At 54.0% G+C, this 25,110-nt stretch overlaps 3 protein-coding genes across 5 annotated transcripts in view; 2 read left to right on the top strand and 1 right to left on the bottom strand.

The window, feature by feature from the left end:
* Positions 1-766: 766 nt before the first annotated feature.
* On the top strand, positions 767-4,131 carry LOC111145370 (calcium homeostasis modulator 1). Its single transcript, XM_022500236.1, has 2 exons — positions 767-1,318; positions 3,420-4,131. The coding sequence occupies exons 1-2, from the start codon at positions 767-769 to the stop codon at positions 3,900-3,902; spliced, it is 1,035 nt and encodes a 344-aa protein (XP_022355944.1). The 3' UTR covers positions 3,903-4,131.
* A 2,474-nt stretch (positions 4,132-6,605) lies between these two features.
* LOC111145316 (calcium homeostasis modulator family member 2) lies at positions 6,606-12,600 on the top strand. The gene is made up of 3 exons (XM_022500153.1): positions 6,606-6,834; positions 8,750-9,465; positions 10,254-12,600. The coding sequence occupies exons 2-3, from the start codon at positions 8,911-8,913 to the stop codon at positions 10,668-10,670; spliced, it is 972 nt and encodes a 323-aa protein (XP_022355861.1). The 5' UTR covers positions 6,606-6,834; positions 8,750-8,910; the 3' UTR covers positions 10,671-12,600.
* A 208-nt stretch (positions 12,601-12,808) lies between these two features.
* LOC111144869 (programmed cell death 11) overlaps positions 12,809-25,110 on the bottom strand; it is a 51,880-nt gene continuing 39,578 nt past the window's right edge. The window contains exons 23-36 of one of the 3 annotated variants that reach the window (XM_022499431.1): positions 23,884-23,973; positions 23,582-23,684; positions 22,954-23,131; positions 19,891-19,947; positions 19,244-19,366; positions 18,501-18,623; positions 17,779-18,079; positions 17,425-17,541; positions 16,565-16,717; positions 16,100-16,344; positions 15,227-15,395; positions 14,521-14,674; positions 13,892-14,057; positions 12,809-13,155 (exon numbers count right to left, since the gene is read on the bottom strand). In XM_022499431.1, the coding sequence (XP_022355139.1) occupies positions 12,984-13,155; positions 13,892-14,057; positions 14,521-14,674; positions 15,227-15,395; positions 16,100-16,344; positions 16,565-16,717; positions 17,425-17,541; positions 17,779-18,079; positions 18,501-18,623; positions 19,244-19,366; positions 19,891-19,947; positions 22,954-23,131; positions 23,582-23,684; positions 23,884-23,973 (2,151 nt within the window). In that variant the 3' untranslated portion in view covers positions 12,809-12,983. Of the gene's footprint in view, positions 13,156-13,891; positions 14,058-14,520; positions 14,675-15,226; positions 15,396-16,099; positions 16,348-16,564; positions 16,718-17,424; positions 17,542-17,778; positions 18,080-18,500; positions 18,624-19,243; positions 19,367-19,890; positions 19,948-22,953; positions 23,132-23,581; positions 23,685-23,883; positions 23,974-25,110 lie in introns of all 3 variants that reach the window. The other 2 variants (XM_022499428.1, XM_022499430.1) reach the window with 2 other exon arrangements.

The following is a 25,110-nucleotide window of genomic DNA, read 5'->3' as shown; positions in this document are numbered from 1 at the left end:
TCACCACCATCCCCAGGACCATCCCCATCACCACCATCACCACTACCATCACTGCCATCCCCACCACCATCACCAGCATCACCACCACCAGGAACAGCACCAACAGCATGTTCACCTCCACCACTGCCATCAGAACCTTTCACTTTCACCATCCCCTCCACCATTACTGCCCCCATCCCAGCCGCCACCATCACTGCTGTGACTACCTTGTCAAACCATCACTGTCTGAACTGACAGAGGAGCCCTCATGAGCCCTCATACAACATGGAGGAAAGACCCATTGGGAAGTGCAGAAGGAGGAGGGCTCCCCTGCTTTCTAGGAACCCAGGGGAAAAGGTCAAGAAGCTCAGGCCCTGCCACAGCCCTGGCTTCTCCTACACCCCACCCCTGCTGGAGACAGTGTCTTCTCAGCCTGCCTCTGAGCCTCCTCCCACACCCACAGAGAGCTGGTCTCCCACAGGTGTGATCCCTGTGGTTTCCCAGTGCCGGAGGCAGCCGTGGAGAGAGAAACCCAGGAGAGAGAAAACCAGGCGGGGAAGGGAGGGGAGGGGCCGAACCCTGGCAGGACCCACAGGATTGGCTGATGTGTGCCTTCCCAGCCAGCCCCTGACCAGAAGGTTCTCAAAGAGACAGTGACCTCAGCCACGGCCCTGAGCTCTGCCCGTCCAGCCATGCGGTGGGCACCCGCCAGGCGGAGCGGGCCCCAGGGGCCGTCCTGAAGCAGGGGCGAGGTGGGAGGAGGCCGCCAGGCTCCACAGGGGGCACAATGGACAAGTTCCGGATGATCTTCCAGTTCCTGCAGTCCAACCAAGAGTCCTTCATGAATGGCATCTGCGGCATCATGGCCCTGGCCAGCGCCCAGATGTACTCCGCCTTCGATTTCAGCTGCCCCTGCCTGCCGGGCTACAATGAGGCCTACAGCGCCGGCATCCTGCTGGCGCCCCCCCTCGTGCTCTTCTTGCTCGGCCTGGTGGTGAACAACAACGTGTCCATGCTGGCTGAGGAGTGGAAGCGGCCCCCGGGCCGCCGGACCAAGGACCCCGCAGTGCTGCGGTACATGCTCTGCTCCATGGCCCAGCGCGCCCTCATCGCGCCCATCGTCTGGGTGGCCGTCACGCTGCTGGATGGCAAATGCTTCCTCTGCGCCTTCTGCACTGCTGTGCCCGTGACGGTGCTGGGCAACGGCAGCCTGGCCCCTGGTCTCTCTGCGCCCGAGCTCGCCCGCCTGCTGGCCCGGGTGCCCTGCCCTGACGTCTATGATGGCGACTGGTTGCTGGCCCGCGACGTGGCTGTGCGTTACCTGCGCTGCATCTCCCAGGTGAGGGGGTGGCATGGCCTTGGCCTGGGTCTTCCCTCATGGCCCGGGTTCCCTCTGGCAAAGGTCTAATCCCCCACCTCTTGAAATGAGGATTCCTCAGGGCACAGTCATGTTTACCCCATAGATGGGAGCTCCCTACACTGGGCTGGGGCTTCCCCTCAGTTGGAGGTCTTTGGGGCAGGGGCACTTCCCAGCAGAGGCCAGGGCTTCTGAAGGCAGAGCTGTGTGTCTTCTCTGGATCCAGGCCACCTGGAAAAAGTGCTGTGGCTAGCTTAGTCCAGAGGCCTGTGTCCTGTCTTGAGGTCCCTAGAGTGGACCTAACAGCTCGGCCAGCCCCACATCCTCCATCCAGAGCTCCAGCTGGGAAGCCTGGTGTATTTGCATCATTTTCTCCTTCCAGGCCAGGGCAGTGGTGAGGCAGGTGGGTGGCTGGGCCATTTGGGTACATTTCCCTAGCAAATGCCCCCAGCAGGTGCTTCCCTACTCTCAGGGAGTGGGATCCGAGGGTCCCAGTACCCCTGGAAGGGAGGGCTTGGGTGAGGGGGATGCTCTGTTGGGATATGCCCTAAAGGCAGGGTTGGAGGGCCCACTGACAGGGAAATCCAGGGGAGGATTCCACTGTCTTGTCTTCTGCCCCTCTGGACCCGGCCCCCTTCTAAGCCCCCAGGCCTGCCCTGCACTCACGGCAGCACAGGGAGGAAGCAGCCCCATGTCAGAGGGGCAGGGAGGGTGCAGGGGGTCCGGCCTCCCAGGCCAGAGCTAGAGGAGCACTCTGCTCTGGCAAGTCCAGACAACCGGCTCCCTGGCTCTGGCCCTCCTGTGGGGCCCACATCCCCATCAGAGGCCCCTCGTGAATGTGGCTCTGAGTGTCCCAGCTTTGTTTTCCTCCCAAACCACTTCCTCCCTGTGGGCACTTGTGCCATTTTCCCAGGCCTCAGGGCCTCGGACAGCTGTCCCTCTGCCTGACCTTTAAACCACCACGTCATGAACTGAAAGGGCCCCCAGAGGGCAGGCTGCCTGGCCTAGAGACATGTTTCGTCTGGCCTTCCGGGTGAATTAAAAATTCAACTCGGCAATTTTGGAAAACCAAACGTTTTCACACAAAAATCAGACTTCCTGCTTTCCCTGAAACATGAGGAGACCCAGCCCCACGGGGGCCACATTGCCTGTCCGACAGGCACAGTAGATGCCTACATCCCCAGACCCAAAACGTGCTCTATAGCCTGGCAGCCCACGTGTGCTCGGCCACAAGTCCCCGGCCCCATTTACAGGTGTTTACCCACCTCTCTCATCCTGACCTGGCCAACGCTTCTCTGTGCAGCTGGGGGCTGACCCAGAAGCGCAGCTTAGGAGAGCCTCCTGCCCCATGCCTGTCGCTGAATTATTGGCAGAACGGGTCTGGCACCCAAATGTCTAGCGCTCTTCAGCACAGTTTGAGCAAGTGTCTGGTTTGTCTCTGTGACCCTTGAGGCCTAGCTCAGAGCCCACACAGAGGAGGCTCATTTAAGGCCAGCTCCCAAAAGGTAGACAACACCAGGAGCCGGAGGAGAGGAGCAAAGCTCAGATGAGGGTCCCTATGCCTCAGGAGGTCAAGGAAGAGGCATGGTTAGTGAGGGCCTGTTGACGTAATCGTAGTGGCTCATCGTTACTGAGCACCAACTGTGGACCAGGCACTGTGCTAGTCGTGATTACATTTAGTCCTCACAACAACCCGACGAGATCCATACTACCAACAGCCCCATTTTATAGGTGGGGAAACCGAGGCACAGAGAAGTCAGATACCTTGCTCCTGGTCAACTAGTAAGGACTGGAGACAGGGTCCAAAGCCAGGCGGCCTCAGTCCGAGGTCTGCCCAGTTATCTCCTGCGTATTGAGTGCCAGGCCCACACATGGGGCATTTTCCACACCCGATCACATTTCTACGAGATGGTGCATCTATGCCCATTGGACAGAAAAGGAAACGGAAGCCAAGAGGGGAAGTCATTTGCCTAGTCTGCACTCTCTCCTCTAAGGGCCCTGAGGGAGGGTGCTTTGGGGGGCTGTAGACAGGCCTGGGAGGCCAGAGGGCAGGGCCGGCCACTCTCTCCCGTCACCCCTGCAGGCCCTGGGCTGGTCCTTCGTGCTGCTGACCACACTGCTGGCATTCGTCGTGCGCTCTGTGCGGCCCTGCTTCACCCAGGCCGCCTTCCTCCAAAGCAAGTACTGGGCCCACTATATCAACATCGAGCGCAAGCTCTTCGATGAGACGTGCACGGAGCACGCCAAGGCCTTCGCCAAGGTCTGCATCCAGCAGTTCTTCGAGGCCATGAACCACGACCTGGAGCTGGGTCACGCCCATGGGGCGGCGGCCACGGCCCCTGCTGGCTCGGCTGCCCCCGAGACCACGGACGGGGCTGAGGAGGAGAGGGAGAAGCTGCGAGGCATCACGGATCAAGGCACCATGAACAGGCTGCTGGCGAGCTGGCACAAATGCAAGCCGCCCTTGCGGCTGGGCCAGGAGGAGCCCCTGCTGGGCAACGGTTGGGCGGGGGGCGGGCCCCGGGCTCCACGCAAGGAGGTAGCCACCTACTTCAGCAGAGTGTGAGCTGGGATGGAAGAGTGAAGCCTGCCGGTGCCACAGTACAAACTCCTGGAGCAGACCTATATGCCCAGGTGCTCACCTGCCCACTAAGGCAGGAAATTTGGGAGCTAGAAGGGGACATCAGTGCCCCAGCTGCGACACAGCAGTATTAGTCAGAAGGGCTCAGAACTGGCTGGGGGGGTCTGGGTGGACAAGCTCCCACCTGCCCAGCCCTCTCCCCAGCCAATTCATCTCTACTTCACGGTCTCCTCTCGGATCCCATGGCCACCCTCGCTGTGAATTTTTATGATCTCTGCCCCCTTATGCTCAAGGCTCAGGGAGTGGGTGGGCGTCCGGCTGTCTCACAAAGCAGGAACCCTCTGATTTGGGTCCATCTCCTGAGGAGATGAGGACATGGCCCCCAGCCTCACTTGATGTAACACACCTGCGGTGGCAGGAGAGGAGATAACATGCCAGAAGCTAGGTCTACTCAGCAGCAGCCAGAGCGTGTGGTCACATGGAGGCCACCCAACACCTGTCAAGTGGACTGTACATTTATTCAGTCCCGAGCACGAGAGTCTTCCTGTCTTAGCCTTGTGAAGCTGCTACAGCAGAACACCACAGACTGAGTCGCTTAGAAACAACAAAACTTGACTTCTCCCAGTTCTGGAGGCGGGAGGTCCAAGATCATGGGCCTGTCATGGTCATGTTCTGACAGAGGCCCTCTTCCTGGTTCAAAGTCAGGGCCTTCTCGCCATGTCCTCACAGGTAGAAGGGGCAGGAGGGCTCCCTGGAGCCTCTTTTCCAGGCACTGATCCCATTCACGAAGCTCTGCCCTCCTGACCTAAGCACTTCCCAAAGGCCCCACCCCCTCATGCCATCCCCTTGGGGAGTTAAGATTCAGCACGTGAATCTGGGGGGACACATTCAGACCACACCATCCTCCCTTGGAAGGCTCCTTGGAGACCACCTGAATGCCTCCTTCACATCCAAGTCTCAGGGAAATCAGACCTCCCCAGAGCTTGGGCACTTAGAAAAGAAACTGGTATCTTTCCATTTTCTCAAAACCCCTACCCTTGGGGAGGGGGCTCCAGAGTGCTAAGAGGCTTTGGCCTGAGGTAGGGATGAGGGTGGAGGGGTGGGGTTGGGGAGCTGCCTAGAGTAGAAACAGCTCAGACTCCAGAGCGAGAGAGAATTGGGTCAAAGGCTGGCTCTACCACTACCACTTACAGTGTCCCTCAGGCCAATTGTTTCCTTTTCTGTGCCTCAGTTTCCTTATCTATATAACGGGGATGAGGGCACCTACCTGACGGTGTTGTAATCAGGAAACAGGCGAAGCGTGTGAAGCTCGTGGGACAAAACAGGCCCTAGGTACATGGTGGTTAATGTAATGTAGATTCCTGCAACATTGCTTTTCATGATTTCCCTTCTTCCCATCTATTCTTCCCTCCATTCCCACTTCTGAGACCTGGTCTGCATTCCTTTCATTATTTGGGAGAAGGATGAACCTTGTAGGCCCAGGAGGCTGATGGAGAGGCTGGAGGGCTCCTCTGGGGGTGGGACTTCATCTAGGCCCTGAATGACGACAGGGTTCAAAGGCATAGAGACCAGGTCTATGTTGGTGGGTGGGGAGGGGCTTCCAGTGGGAAAAGCCAGTCCAGGATATCATGAGGTACAAATGTCAAAGAAAGAACAAAGGTTTGGGTCAAGCAGTTTGGGGTTTATGAACTAGAGCAGTAAGACCTCACCAAATCCCTCTAAACCTCAGTGTGTCTATCTGTAAGATAGAACTTTAAAAGGACCCACTTTTCACAAGTATGGTGAGAATAAAAAGGGTAACTTTGGAGGGAGAATCTGGAGTGGTGTTTGGCACATGGGAGAACCTGAATAATAAACACTGGTCTTTCCCTTCATCCCTGCCCGTGACAAGCACAGCTCAGGGAGGCCAGCATGGCACTGAGCAGTTCCGCCATCCTAGAAGTGCAAGCTCTCGCAGAGCTGACGGGAGACTGGGGGTCTCCCTGAATCACAGGTGTCATCTAGTCTGCCCCAGGACAGGGTTCTCCCCTTTAGCATTCTTGATCCATAACTTTTCAGCCTGGGCTTGCACACGCCCACGGATGGGGAGCTCATGACCACTTTCTGGGACAGGCTGGGCAGCTCTGATGGTAACAAACCTGCCTTGTTGTAATTTCCACCCACCACCCAGAGCTCTGCCCACACGGCCTCAGAGAATCACTTGCCAGCCCTCCTGAGATTTGAAGCAATACCTGGGAGTCAGCTGAAGTATGGATAGAAGAGTCAGCAGTCAGGAGGAGGACGGGCAGGGGCAGGAGGCCTCTGAGGGAGAAGAGCCAGAATAAGGTGCAGAGGCCCTGGCCCGTGCATCCTACTAGGGCTCCCCGTCAGTCTGATGGCATGGCCCACCCCTCCAACCCTGCTGGGGTCCAGCGGGAGTCCAGCATGGGGAGTGCTCCTGAAATTGGCAGGGAGGGCGGGCCCAGGCAGGATGTCCCAGCAGGCCCCCCTGCCTGGCCCCGGAACTGGTCCCACTGGCGTGCAGGCCGCAGGGGCAGCTGGCTCAGGGGGGAAGGCAAGGCCAGGCACAGGCCGGGCCACTGCCGCGGGCCGCTGAACAGGCAGCCCAACTTCCTCTCTTGCCCCGCCCTCCCTGCCCGCCCTCCCCTGCCTGGCGCCGGAGGGAGGCTGTTTTTCCACTCACGGCCTGCTGCACGAGTTCCATCCTGTTTCTTTCCTCTGCTTCCCTGGAGTTTAAAACTTCTTTGAAAACACCATCGAAAACACCACCGGCCCCAGGCCCTGCTGGTCTCAAGCTTCCTGCTCCGGTGCAGAAGAAAGCACGAGGGAGCCCGTGGACGGCACTTGGGGGGCCCGCCCTGCAGGCCCACGCCCCGCTGAGGCTGGAGCCACTGGTTGGCACCACAGCTGGCCCCAGGTAAGGAAGGGCCCCTCCCTGGGGCGTGCCGGGCAACAGGGGGAGCATGGCAGGACTGCTCAAGGCTGCCCAGAGGGATTGTCCTGGGGAGAAGGGCCTCTCACTGAGGCTCCTCTGGGCAGCCCTCTTCCAGGCTGTCTTGTCTTCTGCCCTGACTGCTGTTGTAGCAGGTCCCACCCAGGCCCAGATGTTTCAGTAGTCTCAGATGATGGCCTCATCCCTCCACTGCTCACCATCCTCTGTGTTCTGATATCTTGTACCCCACTTTGGGCAGATTATGAACCCAAGGCCCCATGAAAGCTCATGAGAAGCCCTGAAGTCAAGAGGCGAAAAGGAAGAGAGGAGCCTGCCTTTAACCCATTCAGTCCTGGCAACATTACAAACTCTTTCCCAGGGTGTAGGATGGAGTCCCTGCCCTGGGCATGGGAGGAAGAGTTAGATCCCTCCTCCTCCTGGCTCCCCACATGGTCACTGAGCACTGCCCATCCCATCTGGCAACACTGGCAGAGACTGGCATGGGGGGGTACTGCTGGCGTAAAGAGGCACAGAAGGAAATGTGGCAGGTCTCCCCACCTCTGTTTGCTGCCCACCCTATCCCTCCATTCCCTGGCTGCTTCTGACTGTGGAGTTTTGTTTTTTATCCCCCAGATGGGGAGAACATGGGCCACGCCCTAGGCTGTGTCTCTGCTTGTGCGGGTGGGGCCTAGAAAGGGACCCACTTCCTGGCACTACTGGAGCCCAGATCATGGCCGAACAAACTGGCGATGGGCTGGTGGGGATGGTCGAGCCTTGGCCTCCATTCTGTCACTGGCAGGCTGGGCAGCCCCCTGGGAGTCTGCTACATAGGGCAGGGATAACGGGCGGGGAAGGGAATGTTCGCCAGGACTCTCATGGTTGAGCACAGAGCAAGGGCCGGAGACCAAGAAAACAGAGGACTCACTTGGCTCAACCCACCTTGTCTGCTTCCCAAACCTCCTTAGGTCAGGCTCAGAAGTCCTGCCCAGACACCTCCGTGCTGTCATGGCCTCAAGTGAGGCATGTTCTCCTCTTTAGGCCTCAGATCTTGGCAGGAAAGAGAATCGTCCTCACTGCCTCACCTCTGGGAGTCACCCTAAAGTCTTGACAGGGTGAAATGGAGGGTCTCACACAGAGGACAATTGTCAGGCATCATTTATTCCCTTTCTTTTCCTGCCAGCATCCCTACGGGGAGACCAAGGGCCAGGAGGATTTATCCTCTTTTCACGGATGAGGACACAGACCCAGAAAAAAGTCATGGAGTGTGTTGACAGCCAGAATCTCCTAAAACCAGTCTGGACTCTGAGGTCTCTAAAACGGAAAGTTCTCATGAACTCTGGGACACTGTGCCTTGCTGGGCACTGACCAGACTCTTACCTCCACCCCACCCTATGCCACTGAGGCAAACCCATGCCCTTATCTCCCAGGACACCCACTGCAGCTGGGATGCCCATGGGCTAGAGGCCTGGAGGACAACAGCCCCCAATAGTCCTAGGATCCTCAGCGCCCTAGCACTACCGGGACCCCACATTCCCTGGCGCCACAGGGCCATCCTTAATCTCGACAGCAAGGGAAGCCTGTGGGAGTAACAAGAACCCAAGTGCCTGAGGCAGACGGACCTGAGCCTGAATCTCAGCTCTGCCGCTTCTGTGTCCCGGACAAGCCCCTCACCTCTATGCACACGGGACAGGGCAGCTCCGTGGGGGATCGTGATGATGGGTAGTGAGGGATAGAAAGCACCTGACACCCAGCAGGAGCTCAGTGAGCAGCTGTCACCATGTCCCCAAAGTCCCAGGGTTCCCCAAGTCTCCTCCTTTCTCACTAGCTTGGCCATACAGCATCCCCTCGATTCCTTTCAGTTTTCCAAGGCAAACATTTATCAGCTTCCTTTATCCCATAGGAAGCACCAGGCTGGCCACTGGAGGGGATAAAATGGCAAGACCGTGCCCTGCCTTCAGATACCCACCAGCCTCCACTCCCTCCTAGTCCCATCAGGAACCATCGATCCTGGTCTCCCCCGCCCCCAGCCTTGCCGACGGTCCCCGCCACTGACGCATCACCATGGCAGCCCTGATTGCAGAGAACTTCCGCTTCCTATCACTCTTCTTCAAGAGCAAGGACGTAATGATTTTTAATGGGCTGGTGGCACTGGGCACAGTGGGCAGTCAGGAGCTGTTCTCCGTGGTGGCTTTCCACTGCCCTTGCTCACCTGCCCGGAACTACCTGTACGGGCTGACAGCCATCGGTGTGCCGGCCCTGGCGCTCTTCCTCATCGGGGTCATCCTCAACAACCACACCTGGAACCTAGTCGCAGAGTGCCAGTACCGGAGGACCAAGAACTGCTCGGCCGCCCCCAACTTCCTCCTCCTCAGCTCCATCCTGGGCCGTGCAGCTGTGGCCCCTGTCACCTGGTCTGTCATCTCCCTGCTTCGAGGTGAGGCCTACGTGTGTGCTCTCAGCGAGTTTGTGGACCCATCCTCCCTCACAGCCGGGGAGAAGGGCTTCCCACCAGCCCATGCCACCGAAATCCTGTCCAGGTTCCCTTGCGGGGAGGGCCCTGCCAACATGTCGGGCTTCCGGGAGGAGGTCACCCGCAGGCTCAAGTATGAGTCCCAGGTAATGCTGTGCAAGGGGAAGCTCCTCTTCTTTCTTCCCTAGGCGACGGTGGGTGGGAAGGTACCGGGCGGGGGGGTCCAGTGTTGAAGCCAGAGCTGGTCCTCGGGGGCTAGGGTCTCCAGGAAAGCACTAGATCATCAGCATCAGTATCTGAGTTGGGTAGCCTGTGGCTTAGGACTTGGTGAGGCAAGTTTTAAACATTAAAGGAACGTTCTTCTGGCTCAGATTTAGGCTTGATCCTGGTCATCGCTACTTGTCCCAGATTGAGCACGAGCCCCTGTAAGCTTACGAAACATCCGCTGTCAGCTAGGAGTTGACAAGTTCCTATCCCCAGAAGGACCCCAGCCCAGCACCGAGGGAGCCCAGGTGTTGCTGACCTCAGGGAGTCCCCGGAGCCAGGAAGCGGCGGCTGCTGCCCTGATCCTAGCCTCAGCTGTGGCTCACTTCTGAGGGAGCACGGGTCTGTCCGGGCAGAGGCCTGGGCAGAACACGCAGCTGCAAGTGCTCCCTCAGAGCAGCAGGGCACATGGGGGACAGGAAGGAGCCCAGGATTTTCTAAAAAGCAAAAACCAAAACCAGAGCACGTGAGTTCAAAGGAGTGAGGACGGAGTGGAATCCCAGCCGGAAGGGCCGGCTTCCCTCAGAGGGAGAAGCTGCTCTCAGAGGGTGTGGCCCACAGGGTCAGCCCAGCCCAAGCCCTCTGACCTGCTTGTCCGGCTTCTTCCTGGGGCGGGTGAGGGTCCAGGCAGCCCCTTGCCCCTCCTCAAACCTGCCCCTTCCCCGGCCAGCTCTTCGGGTGGCTGCTCATCGGCGTGGTGGCCATCCTGGTGTTCCTGACCAAGTGCCTCAAGCACTACTGCTCGCCGCTCAGCTACCGCCAGGAGGCCTACTGGGCGCAGTACCGCGCCAGCGAGGACCAGCTCTTCCAGCGCACGGCGGAGGTGCACTCCCGGGTGCTGGCCGCCAACAACGTGCGCCGCTTCTTCGGCTTCGTGGCTCTCAGCAAGGAGGACGAGGAGCTGGTGGCCAGGTTCCCGGTAGAAGGCACACAGCCTCGGCCGCAGTGGAATGCCATCACCGGTGTCTATCTGTACCGCGAGAACCTGGGCCTCCCGCTCTACAGCCGCCTGCACAAGTGGGCCCAGGGTCTGACGGGCAACGGGGCAGCGCCCGAGACCGTGGAGATGGCCCCGCTCGCCTCCTAGGGGTCTGGTCCCCACCCTCTCTGCAGGGACGGTACTTGGTCTCAAACTGAACTCCATGCCTGCTCCCACCAGCATCAGAAGGGTTTTTTTTTCCCACTTGGGGGGGAAACAGGCCAGGAGCCAGGAGCACAAAGTAGCTTGGGGTGTGGAGAGTGAGCAGACAGTGGGGTCCACTCCAACAGGAAGGCCCCAGCTCTGAGGAAATCCCCTCTCCCGCTGACAGCAACCACTCAGTCAACAGCTTGAGAGAAAAGACCCTTCTGTAGAACTGGTCCTTCCGTAACTATGATGTGGACGACCTTTTACTGATGGGACTCCGAGCCTTGGCAGCCCTGGCCAGCGGAGCCAGGTGACAGGGAAGCTCACCAGCAGACGCCTCGTGCGGGACACCGTGTGGTTAATGTACACATGACTGACGTGGTTACCTGGCTCAGGGGCGCTCAGCCCGGAGATGCCCTCCAACATCTGGCTTTATTTTATATACTTCAATTTTTGATAAAGTTTTTCTTAGTACAAAGCACTAGCTTGGTGTCTGCATGATTGGATGGGCCATGCCACAGTAGGCTGGTAGTCATGGAGACAGGCCCGAATCCCATCCCCTTTGTGGGAGGGGTGGGGGACAGAGAGACCCTGGGTGAGATTAAAATGGATAGGAGGGAGGACAGGGGTAAAGGGAAAAAGCCAAGTGTTGGGAAGGCCCTATGGCTGATGATGTCTTGACAATTAGATTCAGTTATCTGATTTGATTTGAGGAGGTGAAACCTGGCCTTTCTCAGAGGGAAAATTGGCTTCAATTTCATGAGTCAGAAGATTGCACACTTGTATGGCAGACTGGCTCCTACAGTCTGTGCTAACGCCCAAAAACCAGGACAGCCTCAGCTGGGCCTCTCCCCCCATCCACACACGCCCACCCTTGTCTGGTCACCTCCCCCACCTCTAAAACCTTTGATGCTCTCCCTGTCCTGCTTCCCAGCATTCGACCCAGTCACTTCCCATGGAAAAGCTCTCCCACTCTCAGGGCACATAAAGCTCTCTGCCAAAGAAAACATTTAACCCCCTTAAGAACAAGCTGAACAGGAACTGGCTTCAACAACTACAGGGTCTGCGCTGGTGTCCAAGAATTCTGAAACATACAGGATTATTACGATCAAAGGAGACAGAGTCCATCTTTCTAGGAAGTTTACAAGGGTCACAGGGAGGTATGGGTGTAGTGGACCCATCCTGTCCCCATTCCCTCCAGTCTCAAGGAAAACCATCAATGCCCTCCACCCAGCAACCTCTTCCCAGAGGAGCCACAAGGAGAAACCGTGCAGTTCTTCCCAGCTCACACAGCATGGCAGTCTACACCCTAACCAAGCCTCCTACCCGCAGGCCCTGTGGCAGCACACAAACATACATTCTCATTCCATCCACAGAACAACTCTTCAGAGTAGGACTTTTTGTCCCCATTTCAACAAATAAGACACCCACCCTGGAGACCTTAGATAATCGGGGCCTGGTGAGCCTGGGAGGAAACACCACCAGGTAATTTAAGCTAATACCTATGGCTTTCCTCTCAAATGGCCCGGCTCCCCAATGGTCCTTCTCCCCAAAGGGGTCTGCCTTTGTCCTCCTGTCCCAGCCTCATGTACTCCACAAAAGGGCACAAGAACTAGCTGAGCTCAGGTTGAGGGAATGCCCAGAGACTCCGAGATCTAGGGGAGAAGGCCCGCTCCCTGGGCTCTGCTGACTCTCTCTGGCTGGACCAAGAGGCTGCCAGGGCCAAAGAGGGATCCTGACCACAAGATCGTCAGGAGTCAGCCCCTCCATTCCTCCTCCCCAGGAAACCCCCAAGAGGGAGAGAGTCTTCGCTCTTTTAGGAGTCCAAGAGCCTGCTGTTTATAGCAACCTCAGAAAAAGGGAAAATGGGCACCTGGATAGCTCAGTCAGTTAAGCGTCCGACTCTTGATTTCAGCTCATGATCTCGGGGCTGTGAGATCGAGCCCCATGTTGGGCTCCACGCTCAGCGGTGAGTCTGCTTGAGATTCTCTCTCTACCTCTGCCCCTTCCCCCTCGTATGTGCTTTCTCTCTCTTGTTCTAAAAAAAGGGGGGGGGGGATGAAATAAAGCAGTACTAAAATAAAACATGCAAAAAGGAATTATAGGAAAGCTCAAATTGTTTTTCATCCTGACAGGATTACCATAAAGTTGCTGCAGAAAAAGCAACACTTAAATAAGAGTCCTCAGGCAACACAGTTTTCCGGCGGCCCAGGGGCCCGAGACTCAGCCGGGCTGGCTCACTGCTGACGTGGTCATCCGAGGCCAGCTTGGCCACTAGTCTTCCAACACGGAGCTCTTAGCTTCCACGTATTCCAGGGCCTTCGCCTTTACTGCCTGCACATCCTTCTCAGTGCCATGTTGTTTCTCATAGTCCAGGTAGCGCTTGAAGAAGAATTTCATTCGCTTGGGGGCCAGGCTGAGATGAATGACCCGTTCAAAGATGTCCCTGTGGAGAAGAGCAAGGCAGCATTTGCCTCCCGCCCCCGGCCACTTGACCGCTGACTAGTTTTCGTCTACTTGCCCTGCGGCTCTGCAGCCAGGCCCCCTGTTCCCCAGCACCCTCACTCCTACCTTTACATTTACTACCATCATAACTCCTAAGGTGTCCATGGGGAGAGAGACTACCACCCTCACTTTCCAGATCAGACAGACACTCATGGGTGTTAAAAGGACTTACTGGCCTGAAGTCACACAGTGAGTCAGGACAAAGCCGCTGGGATGGGGATATACACAAGGTAGGGATCTGTGAGAAGAGCTCTGCTTCAAACTCACTGATGGGCTTGGGCGAGGCACTAGTTCTTTCTGGACCTCAGTCCACCTGTCTCTAACCCTCTCTGCCCCTTTGGGGATGCAGGTGACAACAGCAAGCCTGCGACCATTCTCTTCCACAAGAGCCAGGCTCAATGAATTATGTGGGAAACCCAAGTCTTCTGACCCCCACACCAGGGCCAGCCTACTGCTCATCCAAGACTCCAGACACAGACCAGAGGCTGGCTCCTGAGGCAGCAAAACAAGTTGGAAAATGAGTACCACAGGACCTGGTATGTCATGTCAAAGCTAGTCTTCCAGTCAGTGAGAGAACTGGGAATACTAGAAGATTCCAGGGGGTAAAACTCATACACTTGGCCCACATCCCCAACCTTTCACAGTTAATTCAGCCCTGGCCTGTCTTTGCCTCTCACCGGACTTCCTTCTGGCTGCCATGCTTAATGGTCATGTCGATGTAAACCGACCAGACGTCAGTGCGCTTCGGGTAGGTGCTCAGTGTGTTCTCAAAAATGGCTTTGGCCCGTTCCGCATCCCCCAGCTGGAACTCCAGCTGGGCAAACTTGGCAATCACATCCACATCTACAGGGAGAGACAGCTCAGACACACAAAGCAGAGAGTCCCCTCCCCACAGCATAACGTGCTACACGGACAGTCTGACTCCTGACTCCCTATTCATAGGTTCCAAGACCTAGGTGATGACAAGTGAACACTGGGAAAGTTTGGGGCCAAATACACAAATGGGCACTGATGTAGGACTCCCACTGCAGACACCCCACTCTCTGGGCTCAGAAAGGAGATGGGGCAGGGGCAACAAAATCAGCACTGATTATTTTTTGTTCCTCCATCTCTAAAAGTTTAGCATTTGAAATGCAACACATGTGATGTTCATGAGCATATAATCAACAGTGAGATCCATGCCCTCCACCAGGCTTTCCTAATACCACACCACCCTCAGATGAGAAAACCTCCAATCCCTACGCCCAGATATCACAGAGCATAATGTGACCAGGAATGGGGCTGGAGGCTAGGGATGAGCACTCACGCTCTTTAATGGGCAGACACTCGAGAGCTCGCTGCATCACACGGTGACTGGCCCCAGCCTGGCCCCTCCGCAGAAGAAAGGCGCCATATTTGATCCAGACAGCTTTCTCCTGCCTGAACCGCTTCAGCATCCGGTTGTAGAGTTCACCAGCTTCCTGTGATTTGAAGTGTGATAGGACAGAGGGGGCAACAACAGAGACAGGGAGAATAACAAATGACAGACAGCTATGCTCATAAGAGGCTAGACATGGCCTCAGGCTCTGGTCACTCTGTAGGCGCCACTCTAGATCCTGAGGAAAGCAGGCAGGTTCCCAGAGATGGGGAGAGCACAGAAAGGGCCTAACAGGGTAGGGAGTCCCCCTACTAATCCTGTGCTGTATGGAGGTCCTAAGAGTAGAAGAACATGAGAATGCCAAGGGAGAAGAGGAGAGACAGAAAAGGGACATGTGGCTGAGCTGCTGCCTTGTGGCTGTATGTCCATGAGATACACGACAGGGGTCCACTGTCCCCTTTACTTCCCTCATCTTTGCCCTGCCTTCCTAAAGCAGACACGGGAGGAAAGGACTCCTTGCACTTGGAAGATGAACAAGTTGGGGCCCAGAGGTCACAGAGCAAGCCTGTGTGGAAGACTCTCTGGACTTCCCAGGAATTAGTTTCCGAGTCGCCGAGGACCGCCTGACAGTGGGCCGCCTGGCCCAGACTCCTACCTGGAACTTCTCTGACTTGGCGTAGATGTCAGCCAGATGGAGAAAGACCTTGAGAGGCTCGTTGTACTGCACGGCCCGCTCGAAGACCTTGGTCAGTGACTCCTGAGAGCCGTACATGTTTTCTAGATTCAGCAGCGCCACCCACACGTTCAGCTTCTCCTGCTCCTCTCTGGAGGGAGAGTCCGCACATGAGCTCCATCACCTCCTCCCGAGGAAGCCTGCACTACCACCCAGGGATGCTGCCTGGAACTACTTCTTCCTTCGCAGGCTCCATCCACACCCTCAGCTCCCGCCCTCAAGTGAGCCCGTAGCCCCCGCTGTAGCTCTCACGGAAGCAGGAATGCCCGGCCCTGACTGCTGGGCTTCCCCTGGTGTCTGCCTCCATTCCGAAAAAGGAAGCCCACGGAATTTTAACCTGGCTCAAGGTTTGGCCGGAAAGGAACAGAATCTCTGGTCTGGTTCTGTCTCCAAACTAAGAGAACAAAGCAAAGGCTCGCAGACCCTCCTCTTAGCTGTCAGGAAACTCAGTCTACCCTGTGCCTGGCACATGGCCACTGAGTGTCTGCACCCACCTATGCGCAGTCGTTGTCCCTGTTCTACTTCTGTTCCAAGTTGGGCACCTTATCTAAGCACAGGGACTCCTGTAAGTGTCACCCTTCACTACCTCAGTGAAGAGGACTATAAAATATAAACGAGCAGATCTGTTTCGCTAGGAGCCGAAGCCTGAAAACCCACAGGTGCTGATGGCAGCCACCCAAACTGCTGTTGGCCTCCTGAGGAGGAAACGGTCCACAGGCGACAAGGCCTGCAGCCCGGGGAGACACCTCCCTGTCAAGAGCCACCCCCTACGCAAGCAGGGGGCCAAGCCGAGACCTGAAGGAAATGGTCTTGAGAGCCCTCTCAGCCACGGCCCGGGCCTTCTCGATTTCTGTGGCCTGCAGGTGGAAGGCCATGTACTGTAGCCACAGGATGGAGCTGTTGGGGGAGCTCAGCAGGAGGCGGTCAAAATCATCTGCTGACTCTGGCTGTCGCCCAGGATCCATGAGCGCCTCCTCGATGCGGGACAGCTCTTTCTCTGCCTTCTGCTTCTCCAACTGCCTTTCCTTCTTGCTCTTCTTCTGCTACGGAAGGCACAAAAACTCGTGAGTAACCTGCTCCCCAGGCCACTAAGGCAGTCTGTGCTGGAAGCCAGAGGTGGCAGGGCGGTCCGTGAGCCCTAGGATTGCTCACAGACCTGAGACTGCCCTGCCCCGTCAGAAGGACACTCAGGCCTGGACATAGCAAAGGAGACTGGCCCCCAGGGCTCCCTGCTAAAGGACAAAGCCCTGCAAAATACGCCACCGTGGCCTGCTGAGGCTCGTCGTCCTCCTCGCTGTCTGAGCTGTCTCCTCGAGGTGGTAATGCCGGGGTCAGAGAGTCTAGTCCCACGTCCCAAACGAAACCAGAGGACAGCTGGAGCCGGGGTGCTTCTGCTGGCCTGGTCAGCTTCTCCTGAAGGATCACAGAGGTTTGTGAGGAAAGCACTCAGCTCGGGCTGCACCCTGTTTCCCGAGGAGCCAGGGCCCCCACCACGCACAGAGACCTTCCTCTCCTCCCAGGGCCAGGCTATGCCAGGCCCACTCCTCTGGAGAATTACATAGTAGTGATGTAAAAGATTTCCTTGTAAATAAATTCATTTAGGAAACAAGCTTATAAAACATACGTATGTAAAGACAAATCAAAAAATCCCATACATATGTGTATTCCTACGTACGTTCTTGTATGAAGTACCATATGTGTATAACGTGATAGCGGAGCTGGGATAGAGACGTGACAGGCGTTCCAGGGGTGTAGGGATATGAGTACCTAACGTCTGGGCAGCACTTCCACAATCAGGCCTCTGTCCAAATGGTACCGTCCTCATCTTTCAGAGGGAGATACAGGCTCAAAGAGGTTAAGCCTTTATTTGCCTACCACACTGATTTAATTCCACTCTACTCAACAAACACTGATGAGAACTTATTTTATGCAGCCCACTCCTTGGGTAAAGCAGGGTCTCTGTCCTCAGGAAGCTAATGACCAAGTGAAGACCTAGCAGCCCTGCCTTAGGCCATGGGAGAGAAGAGGACGAGCCCAAGACTACCCAGCTCTCAGGCAGGGGACCAAGGACCTCCCTCCCCAGCACAGCCTGTCCACCCCCACTCAGCGCTGTCCCTCACCTTGGGGAGCACACTCATCTCTTCCATCTCCTCTTCTCCCTCCCGATAGTACACTTCAACACCACTGTCATCCTCCTCTGACGGAGCAACTTTCTTCTGCTTCTTGTTCACTCTTTCCTGAGGTCAACGGGGCGGGGGCGGGGTGGGGGAGAGATGGCGAGCCGCCCTCCTGCCCCGGAGAACCCGCAGGCAGCCCAGGGCCATGCCCTCCCCCTGCCCCTCCTAGCACCCCCCCCAGGGCCCGGCTCCGAACTCACATGGCTCTCAGTCCAAGAGAAGGCTACTTGGCTGGCCAGCTGGCTGTGAAACACAGTCCCTTCCCCGAGAGGGGGCCGCCCTCCCTGAGGGACGCACCTGCTCGCCTGCAGACTCCCGGCGCCGCCGCCTGCCCCGATTCTCTGCCTGCGGTTTCTGGGCCTCACTCTTCTCCTGGCCGGGCAGTTGTGCCTCCTCTGGCCCCTCCTGGTTCCTCTTCCTTTTCCTTTTCTGATTCTTCTTCTTCTCTTCTTCTCCTTTGTGCTCTTTCTCTGCTGCCTCCCTTTCCCTCTCCTCTTGTTTTAGAAGTGGCAGTCCTAGGGAGGCAGGAAACACGTCCGGCTTCCCAGTGTCATCAGGGAGGAACGACAGCTCTACCAGGTTCTTCCCGCGGTTCAGGCTACAACAGGGAGGGAGGGAGGACAATGACGACAACAAACACAGCAAGGAGCCCAGGCCTCCCTCTCTTGAGCAGCCCAGTTTCCTGGGCCCGGCACCCCTTGCCTTGGAATCCGTTCAGTATTCTTCAGAACGACCTGCACATTTTACCAGGCTGAACAGTGAAATACAGGGGGCAGCTGCGATGTTCCCTTACTCTGTCCCCAACAACAACTGCCTATGCACAGAAAAGTCTCCGCATCAGCTTTCAGGAGCCAAGACTAGGGCTGAGGTAGAAGGCTCCAAACAATGGGGCTGTGTTCATCTGAACACTGCACCACCACCCCCCAAGCCATTGTGTCTAATTTACCTCTGAATCTCCTCCCAGGGCTCCCAGGGAAACGAGGGGGTGCAGGGCAGGGTGCGGCAGGGGAGACACCTACCTCAGGACCTTGGCTGTGAGCAGCTTCCCTTCCGGGAGGTGTTTGTTGTAAAGGGCTTTCTCAGATGGACTGTACTGGGAGACATACGGATATCGGACCAAACCCACAACAGAGGGGCCAAGGCTGACAGGAGAGAGACAAGGGTCCTGTGGTCATAAATACAGCAACAGAATCCCAGCCTAGCCTAGTGCCTCCACTTTCCCAGGGACCCAAGTTGTGACAAGGATTTAGGACAGACAGAAGTTCCTGGCACTCAAAAGGATACAGAGAGCTTTGTAAACTAGCAACAGTTATCAGGCATAATGAAGGTGGGACTGAAAGGAGTCTCCCACCCCACACCAGAACACCAGAACGCATGAATCTCAACGGCTGGAGAAGATGAAAATGACGAAGCTGTGGCAGAAAAGGCCGTGCTCCCTGCCGGCTGTGAATGCTACGTAATTTCACAGAACATTTACCAATCACGATCAAATACTAAATCAAAGAAAATCCAAATATATTTAAAATTGAAATTGAATATGCCATGCTCTTTGTCTGAAACACCAATAAAAATATTCAAAACTTTTTTTAAAGTCTAAAAACATCTCAGAATTTTAATAAATTGATGAGAACTCAGCCTCCCTTTTCCTTTCTATCTTCTTCAGAGAAAGTGACCAAGGAATGCCACAGACTAAGGACCAGAACAGGCCCAGGGGGTGGGGGATGGCGCTCACGTCAGGCCCACCAAGCGCCACCTCACTCACCGGAAGAGCACGCCATGTGGCTGGACAGACTTCACATAGCCCCTCAGGAGCTGCCCTTCCTGAATGTCCTGGATGGAGTTGATCTCAGGATCCGTTATTTTGCTCTTCGTCTTCGGGTTTGTCCTAAAGGAATAAAAGGCTTACGTACACGTACCCCAACCCTCCTTTCCCCACTCTTACCCCCGACTCATTTGCGATAAACTACATATAAGAATACAACTCTGGATGTGGACCCATCCATAGGCTTATACCTTCAGAGCCCAGCCCTACTCTCTCCTGAATTCCTGTCAGGACTTGGCCTCAAAAACATCCATTTCTAACCACGGAACAGGCTGACTTCAGGCCAATCACTCCATGACACATGCCATGAACTATGGAGCCCAGGGGCTGGACCATCTCCCACACTGGGGTCACTGCATGGCCACCTTGAACATCACATTCAGATGTCCGAACCTTGCCCTGGGCAATAAGAGTCTGCGCTGACAGTTCTTCTAGCAATGTGAATGCCCGCAGCTTTTCTGGACAGACAGGGCCAGGGAGAAAGTGCACGAGCAGAGAAGAAAGCGGGGAAGCCCCAAGTTCTGTATCAGGTCTATGCAGCCTAGCTTCTCTTCCATGCCCTTCTCTTCCCCACCACAGACACTCACCTGGACGATCGCAGTGACAGAGTCAGTACGTGGCCTGTAGTAGCCAGGACGTAACACCTGGAACGAGAACCAGAAAACGAGATGCTGACTTTTCAGCATCCCAGGAGACAGCAGAACACTGGAGCTTCCTCTCCACAAGGCTGACCAACAGGCCAGAGTGAGGGGACAGGACACCTGGGCTCTTTTCTTCATTCTGCTGAGAATGTGCTGAGGGACTCTGGGCAAGTCACCTCTCTGGGCCTCAGTTTACTAGCCTCTCACTACCTAATCTTCTTACCCAAGAAAGGTGCTGGGAGAAGAAAACGAAGGAGGCATGGATCCCTTGGGAAGACACACAGAACCACATGCGTACTCAGAGGAGGTGACACCAGCCTGATGTTGGATTCCAGCGGTGTGCAGTCTTAGCCACTAACCACTGGGAACTGTAACCAGGGGATGACCTAGGTCCTAGAGCAGGCTCGTGGCAGCAGATCAGAGGAAACAGATCATTGAGGCCTGAGCAGGGGAGGCTTCCAAGGAGGGGAAGCAAGGTTTACTCTTTGGTTAGGTTTCCAAACTTTTTTCTCCGAAAACAGCACTTGGCAATGCAAAGTCACAATTTCAAAGTATTGAATCAAAGCAGTGGAAAGAAATTCAGCAATAGTCCAAATTTTTCCCATGACAATAGTCCCAAATTTTTCCTGCCTCCTAGCCCCTAAAGCAGGAAGGAACTTAGGGATCATCTACCTTTAGGCAATTAGTTTATTATCCACATTAGACAGACAGCATAATTGAATAGAACTCACAGACTTGGCTACAATAAAATATATTTAAAGTAAATATTTTAGGGCATGTGGGTGGCTCAGTCAGTTAAGTATCTGCCTTCAGCTCAGGTTGTGATCCCAAGGTCCTAGGATTGAGCCCCCCCTGCAATGGGCTCCCTATTCAGTAGAGAGCCTGTTTCTCCCTCTCACTATCACTCCCCCTGCTTGTGAGCACATACACTCTGTCTCACTCTGTCAAGTAAATAAATTCTTTAAAAAATAAAATAAAAATTTTGCTAAAAGCCACAACCACATTTTTAAAAAGATTTTTATCTATTTATTTGAGACAGAAATGAGAGAGAGAGAGAGCGAGCAAGCAAGTGAGCGAGCATGGCGGGGGGTGGGGTCATAGGGAGAAGCAGACTCCCCGCCAAGCAGGGAGCCCGATGCGAGACTCAATCCCAGGACCCCAGGATCATGACCCGACCCAAAGGCAGTCGCTTATCTGAGCCACCCAGGTACCCCACAACCACATTTTTAAGCCTCAAAGAGACAAAGCAAAGATAATCCTGGATTTCTCAGATGTGTTCCTTTTCTTCACCCAGGCCCTGAATATCTCTGTGCTGTTCAGCTCTGGTAAGTGGTGGAGGGTTTATGAGGCAGGTGCTGGCGGCTGGGATACTTAAAGTGGGAAAGAACATTACAACTTTCCTCCCTCTCTCCTCAAGGCTTCTCACTCTACTGTCAGCCAACCTGGATTCTCAGAAGTCTGTATAGTATCATGCTGAAGCCTGCCTCTTCAATGCTGATTTATTCACCCTGGAAAATGACTTTAAAACTCTGAACCAGGGGCACCTGGGTGGCCCAGTCTGTTGAGCATCTGACTTTTGGTTTTGGCTCAGGTTGTGATGTCAGGCTCCATATTCAGCAGGGAGACTGCTTCTCTCCCTCTCTTTGCTCCTTCCCTCACTCACGCTCTCTAAGATAAATAATCTTTAAAAATCAAAAACAAAAACAAAACTTCAAACCAGGCTCATTTTAATGTGCACATAATATAGTTCATAAAACACCCCAACTGCAAAAGGTCTCCTTCTGCAGAAATCATGTATAGATCAATTTTTTTTTATTAAAAAGATGAATGGTCCCATAGAAAAATGAGCAAACAAAAGCAAAGAACAAGACAAGCAAAGCACAGAACAAATGTAAACCGCCAATAAAGTGGGAAAATTACCAGTAGGAGAAATGCAATTTAAAATGAGAGATCAATTTTTGCCTATTTAATAGCTTAGATTAAAAATTAAGAATACCCACTGTTGGCAGGGGTATGAGAAACAGTCATATTTATGGCAGGAACATAAATCAGCAGTCTTTTTGGAGAGCACTTTGGCAAAACGTGTAATGCCATTTGGCCCATCAATTTTAGTTCTGGGAATATATTTCATGATACATTTCCACTTGTGTCGAAACATGCACAAAGATATTCACTTCATTATTATCGTCCATCAACAGAGGTTTTAGATGATGATAAAAAAAATAATGGAACACCAACAAAAATGTTAAAAATAAGGTAAAAGAACAAGGTAGAGGGGTGCCTGGGTGACTCAGTTGTTAAGCGTCTGCTTTCGACTCAGGTCATGATCCCAGGGTCCTGGGATCGAGCCCTGCATTGGGCTCCCTGCTCAGTGGGGAGTCTGCTTCTCCCTCTCTCACTCCCCCTGCTTGTGTTCCCTCTCTCAGTGTCTCTGTCAAATAAATAAATAAAATCTTAAAAAAAAAAAAAAAAAAAAGGGGGCGCCTGGGTGGCTCAGTGGGTTAAGCCGCTACCTTCGGCTCAGGTCATGATCCCAGGTCCTGGGTTCGAGCCCCGCATCGGGCTTTCTGCTCAACAGGGAGCCTGCTTCCTCCTCTCTCTCTGCCTGCCTCTCTGCCTACTTGTGATTTCTCTCTGTCAAATAAATAAATAAAATCTTTAAAAAAAAAAAAAAAAAGAACAAGGTAGATTTAGATATACTAGCACAGGAAAAGAAAAAGTCCACGATAAACTACTATGAGAAAAAAAAGCAAGCTATAGAATATATAAAATGGAATTCTATTATTACATTTAAAAAAAATATACCTCCATGTGTGTAAAAGTCTTGAAAGACAGAAACCAAGGTATATAATGATGAAAAGTGGTAGAGAAAGCGAGCAGCAACAGAACTTTTCCTTTTTTATTACAATTTTCTTCTGGTACAAAATCAGCTATCACATCCATATTTTTTTTAAAAAAGAAATCTATATTCCCACATAGAGCTGAAAAAACTGAACAAACTAGGCCTACCTGACAACCTTCTGGGGTACGAAGTCTTCCAGGGGCGTCTCTGAGTAGGAGTCACTCAAGTGAAATACACTGACTCTTCCGATCTTCCCAAAGGGGAAGGAGACAGTCAGCCCCTCCTTGGGAGTCACCTTCACCACTCGGCCCATGGCCACTTCCCCCTTCTCAAGCTTGTGAGGACCTGGTAGGTAGGAGAACGGTAGGAGAATAAACCTGACTCAGGGAAGGGTAAATGAAGAAAGAAGCTGGAACACTGGTCAAGCACGGGCTGGGGAAGTCAGAGGCTGCCCAGACTTGGGGATGTCTAGGCAGAGTGGACCAAAATGATCATAAACACCCACATTACCATGCCATGTAGTCGGGAAATCTCAGGGTCTTGTGGTGGACAATCCCTTCTGAGAGACTTGAGAAAACGAACCAAGTCAGAAGAGGTGACTCAGACAGTAGTAGACTGACACAGGCCAGAGAACAAAGCCCCCAAAGAAAGTGTTCCCAGAAGACACAGGCCCCAGTAGGCTTTCTGAGGACTCCAATACCAGAGGCATCCTTGAACCTGGGCACTACCTGATGACTCTTTCCCAGTCCTTTCTACCCTCTCCCTTCTCTGACCAGGCATCATTTTTCACCACACCTATAAGTGAGAGACACAAGAAAGCCTTGGAAGAATCTGGGCCAACCACAGTAGCCTTCAGGGCCTGGCCAATCCGGAACTTCTTATCTGGATGTTTTAGAACCTGGAAGGACAAGAAAATTCCTTTAATGTTTGGAGAAAAGGTCTGTCATTTACCCAAAACTAGCATTTAAGTCTCTGTACCAAGTATGTCCCAAACCAATCCCTGGATAAGTACATGGTTTCTTGTACCCACTGCACACACCAGACACGGCCAGCTTAGGAGCCTGGATTTCCTCTCCAGGCATCTCAAGCTCACTGACCTTGAAGCTGAGAGAGGTGAGCAACAAGGGAATCCTGCCCCGGATGTCTGGAGCAATCTCCACCTCGAGCCATTTCTTAACCACGTTGTACTGGAGAAAAACATAGGAGGAGAGACGGTCTGGGATGGATACAAGCGTCTTCTTTTCCCTTCATCAAAATAGAAGACTCTCCTAAAAACTGCACGGCTGAAGGGGTCCTAATCCTACATTTTTCCCAAGGGACAGGAATCCACCCCCTACATCCCACTGCCCCTGCCCAATCTCCACTTCTCACGGACTTCACTCAAGAGTCTGGCTCAGAGCCTCTGCTATGCTAGCCGACCATGCATCCCTCTTGGTGCCTCAACTGATCAGGAGGCAAAAATGATCTCAGAGGTGTCCTCAAGCAGCAGGAACAATCCCACTGACCTCTGCAGACTCCTCCAAGATCAGCTCTGCTGAGTGATGGTTTAATCACCTCTCTCCAAGGCTCAACATCTGATTTCTAAATCAATTTAGATTTTGATTCTTCCCTCTTTACAGTGCCCTGCCCTAAACACGCAGCCCCAGTTTTCAAAGTGAATTCAACAACCCACTTATCAAGCAGCCACTATGTACGTGGCATCATAGTGATAAATAACAGCCAAACCCTACCTTCAAGATTACAGTCTACAAAGAGTAAGTCAAACAAGTGTGCAAATAACCAGAGCAGTAGAAACACACTGTGCTACAGGAATACATAGGAGAACTAGGAATATGGGGCGGGGGGGGGGGTGGATATCTGTGCTGGGCCTTAAAGGGTTATAGGAATGAACAGAGGGTACTCTGAGTACAGAAATAAAGACAAGAAGGGAAAGAGGAGGTTTTCAGGCTGATTGGTACACAAGGTGTATGAGGTCAGATTATGAAAAGCTTTAAATACCACTCTAAGACACCAGGGGTTTATGAAACCCAGCAAAGCACAAGAGGTAAATAAAGGGCATCAGTGACATGCTCAGCCAGATGCTTATGGTATAACAATCTGGCAAGAGTGAAGAGGAAGTTCTGTCAAGTCAAGCCCAATCCAACTTTCTCTCTGATATAGTCCAACTGGTAAAGCTTTCACTGATTGCTTCCCTTTCTCCCTTTCATGAACACCTGTTCCACCTGGGGCTAGAACACATAATCTGGCACCCAGGTACATGGTATTCTGCATTGTACCTGAACTTTATAAAAGACAAAAATCTAGACTCCAACAGCAGATTTACT

The sequence above is a fragment of the Enhydra lutris genome, unplaced genomic scaffold (assembly GCF_002288905.1).
Source record: "Enhydra lutris kenyoni isolate GAN:26980312 unplaced genomic scaffold, ASM228890v2 scaffoldscaffold12, whole genome shotgun sequence".
NCBI lineage: Eukaryota > Metazoa > Chordata > Mammalia > Carnivora > Mustelidae > Enhydra > Enhydra lutris.
The sequence above is the reverse complement of the archived record's forward strand: the minus strand, read 5'-3'. Positions and strand labels throughout refer to the sequence as shown.

Excerpts from the sequence above, each read along its gene's own strand:
- LOC111145370 (XM_022500236.1), top strand. The coding sequence starts at position 767 with ATGGACAAGTTCCGGATGATCTTCCAGTTCCTGCAGTCCAACCAAGAG. Across the intron at positions 1,319-3,419 it reads ACCTGCGCTGCATCTCCCAG|GCCCTGGGCTGGTCCTTCGT; the intron begins GTGAGGGGGTGG and ends TCACCCCTGCAG.
- LOC111145316 (XM_022500153.1), top strand. The coding sequence starts at position 8,911 with ATGGCAGCCCTGATTGCAGAGAACTTCCGCTTCCTATCACTCTTCTTC. Across the intron at positions 9,466-10,253 it reads GGCTCAAGTATGAGTCCCAG|CTCTTCGGGTGGCTGCTCAT; the intron begins GTAATGCTGTGC and ends TTCCCCGGCCAG.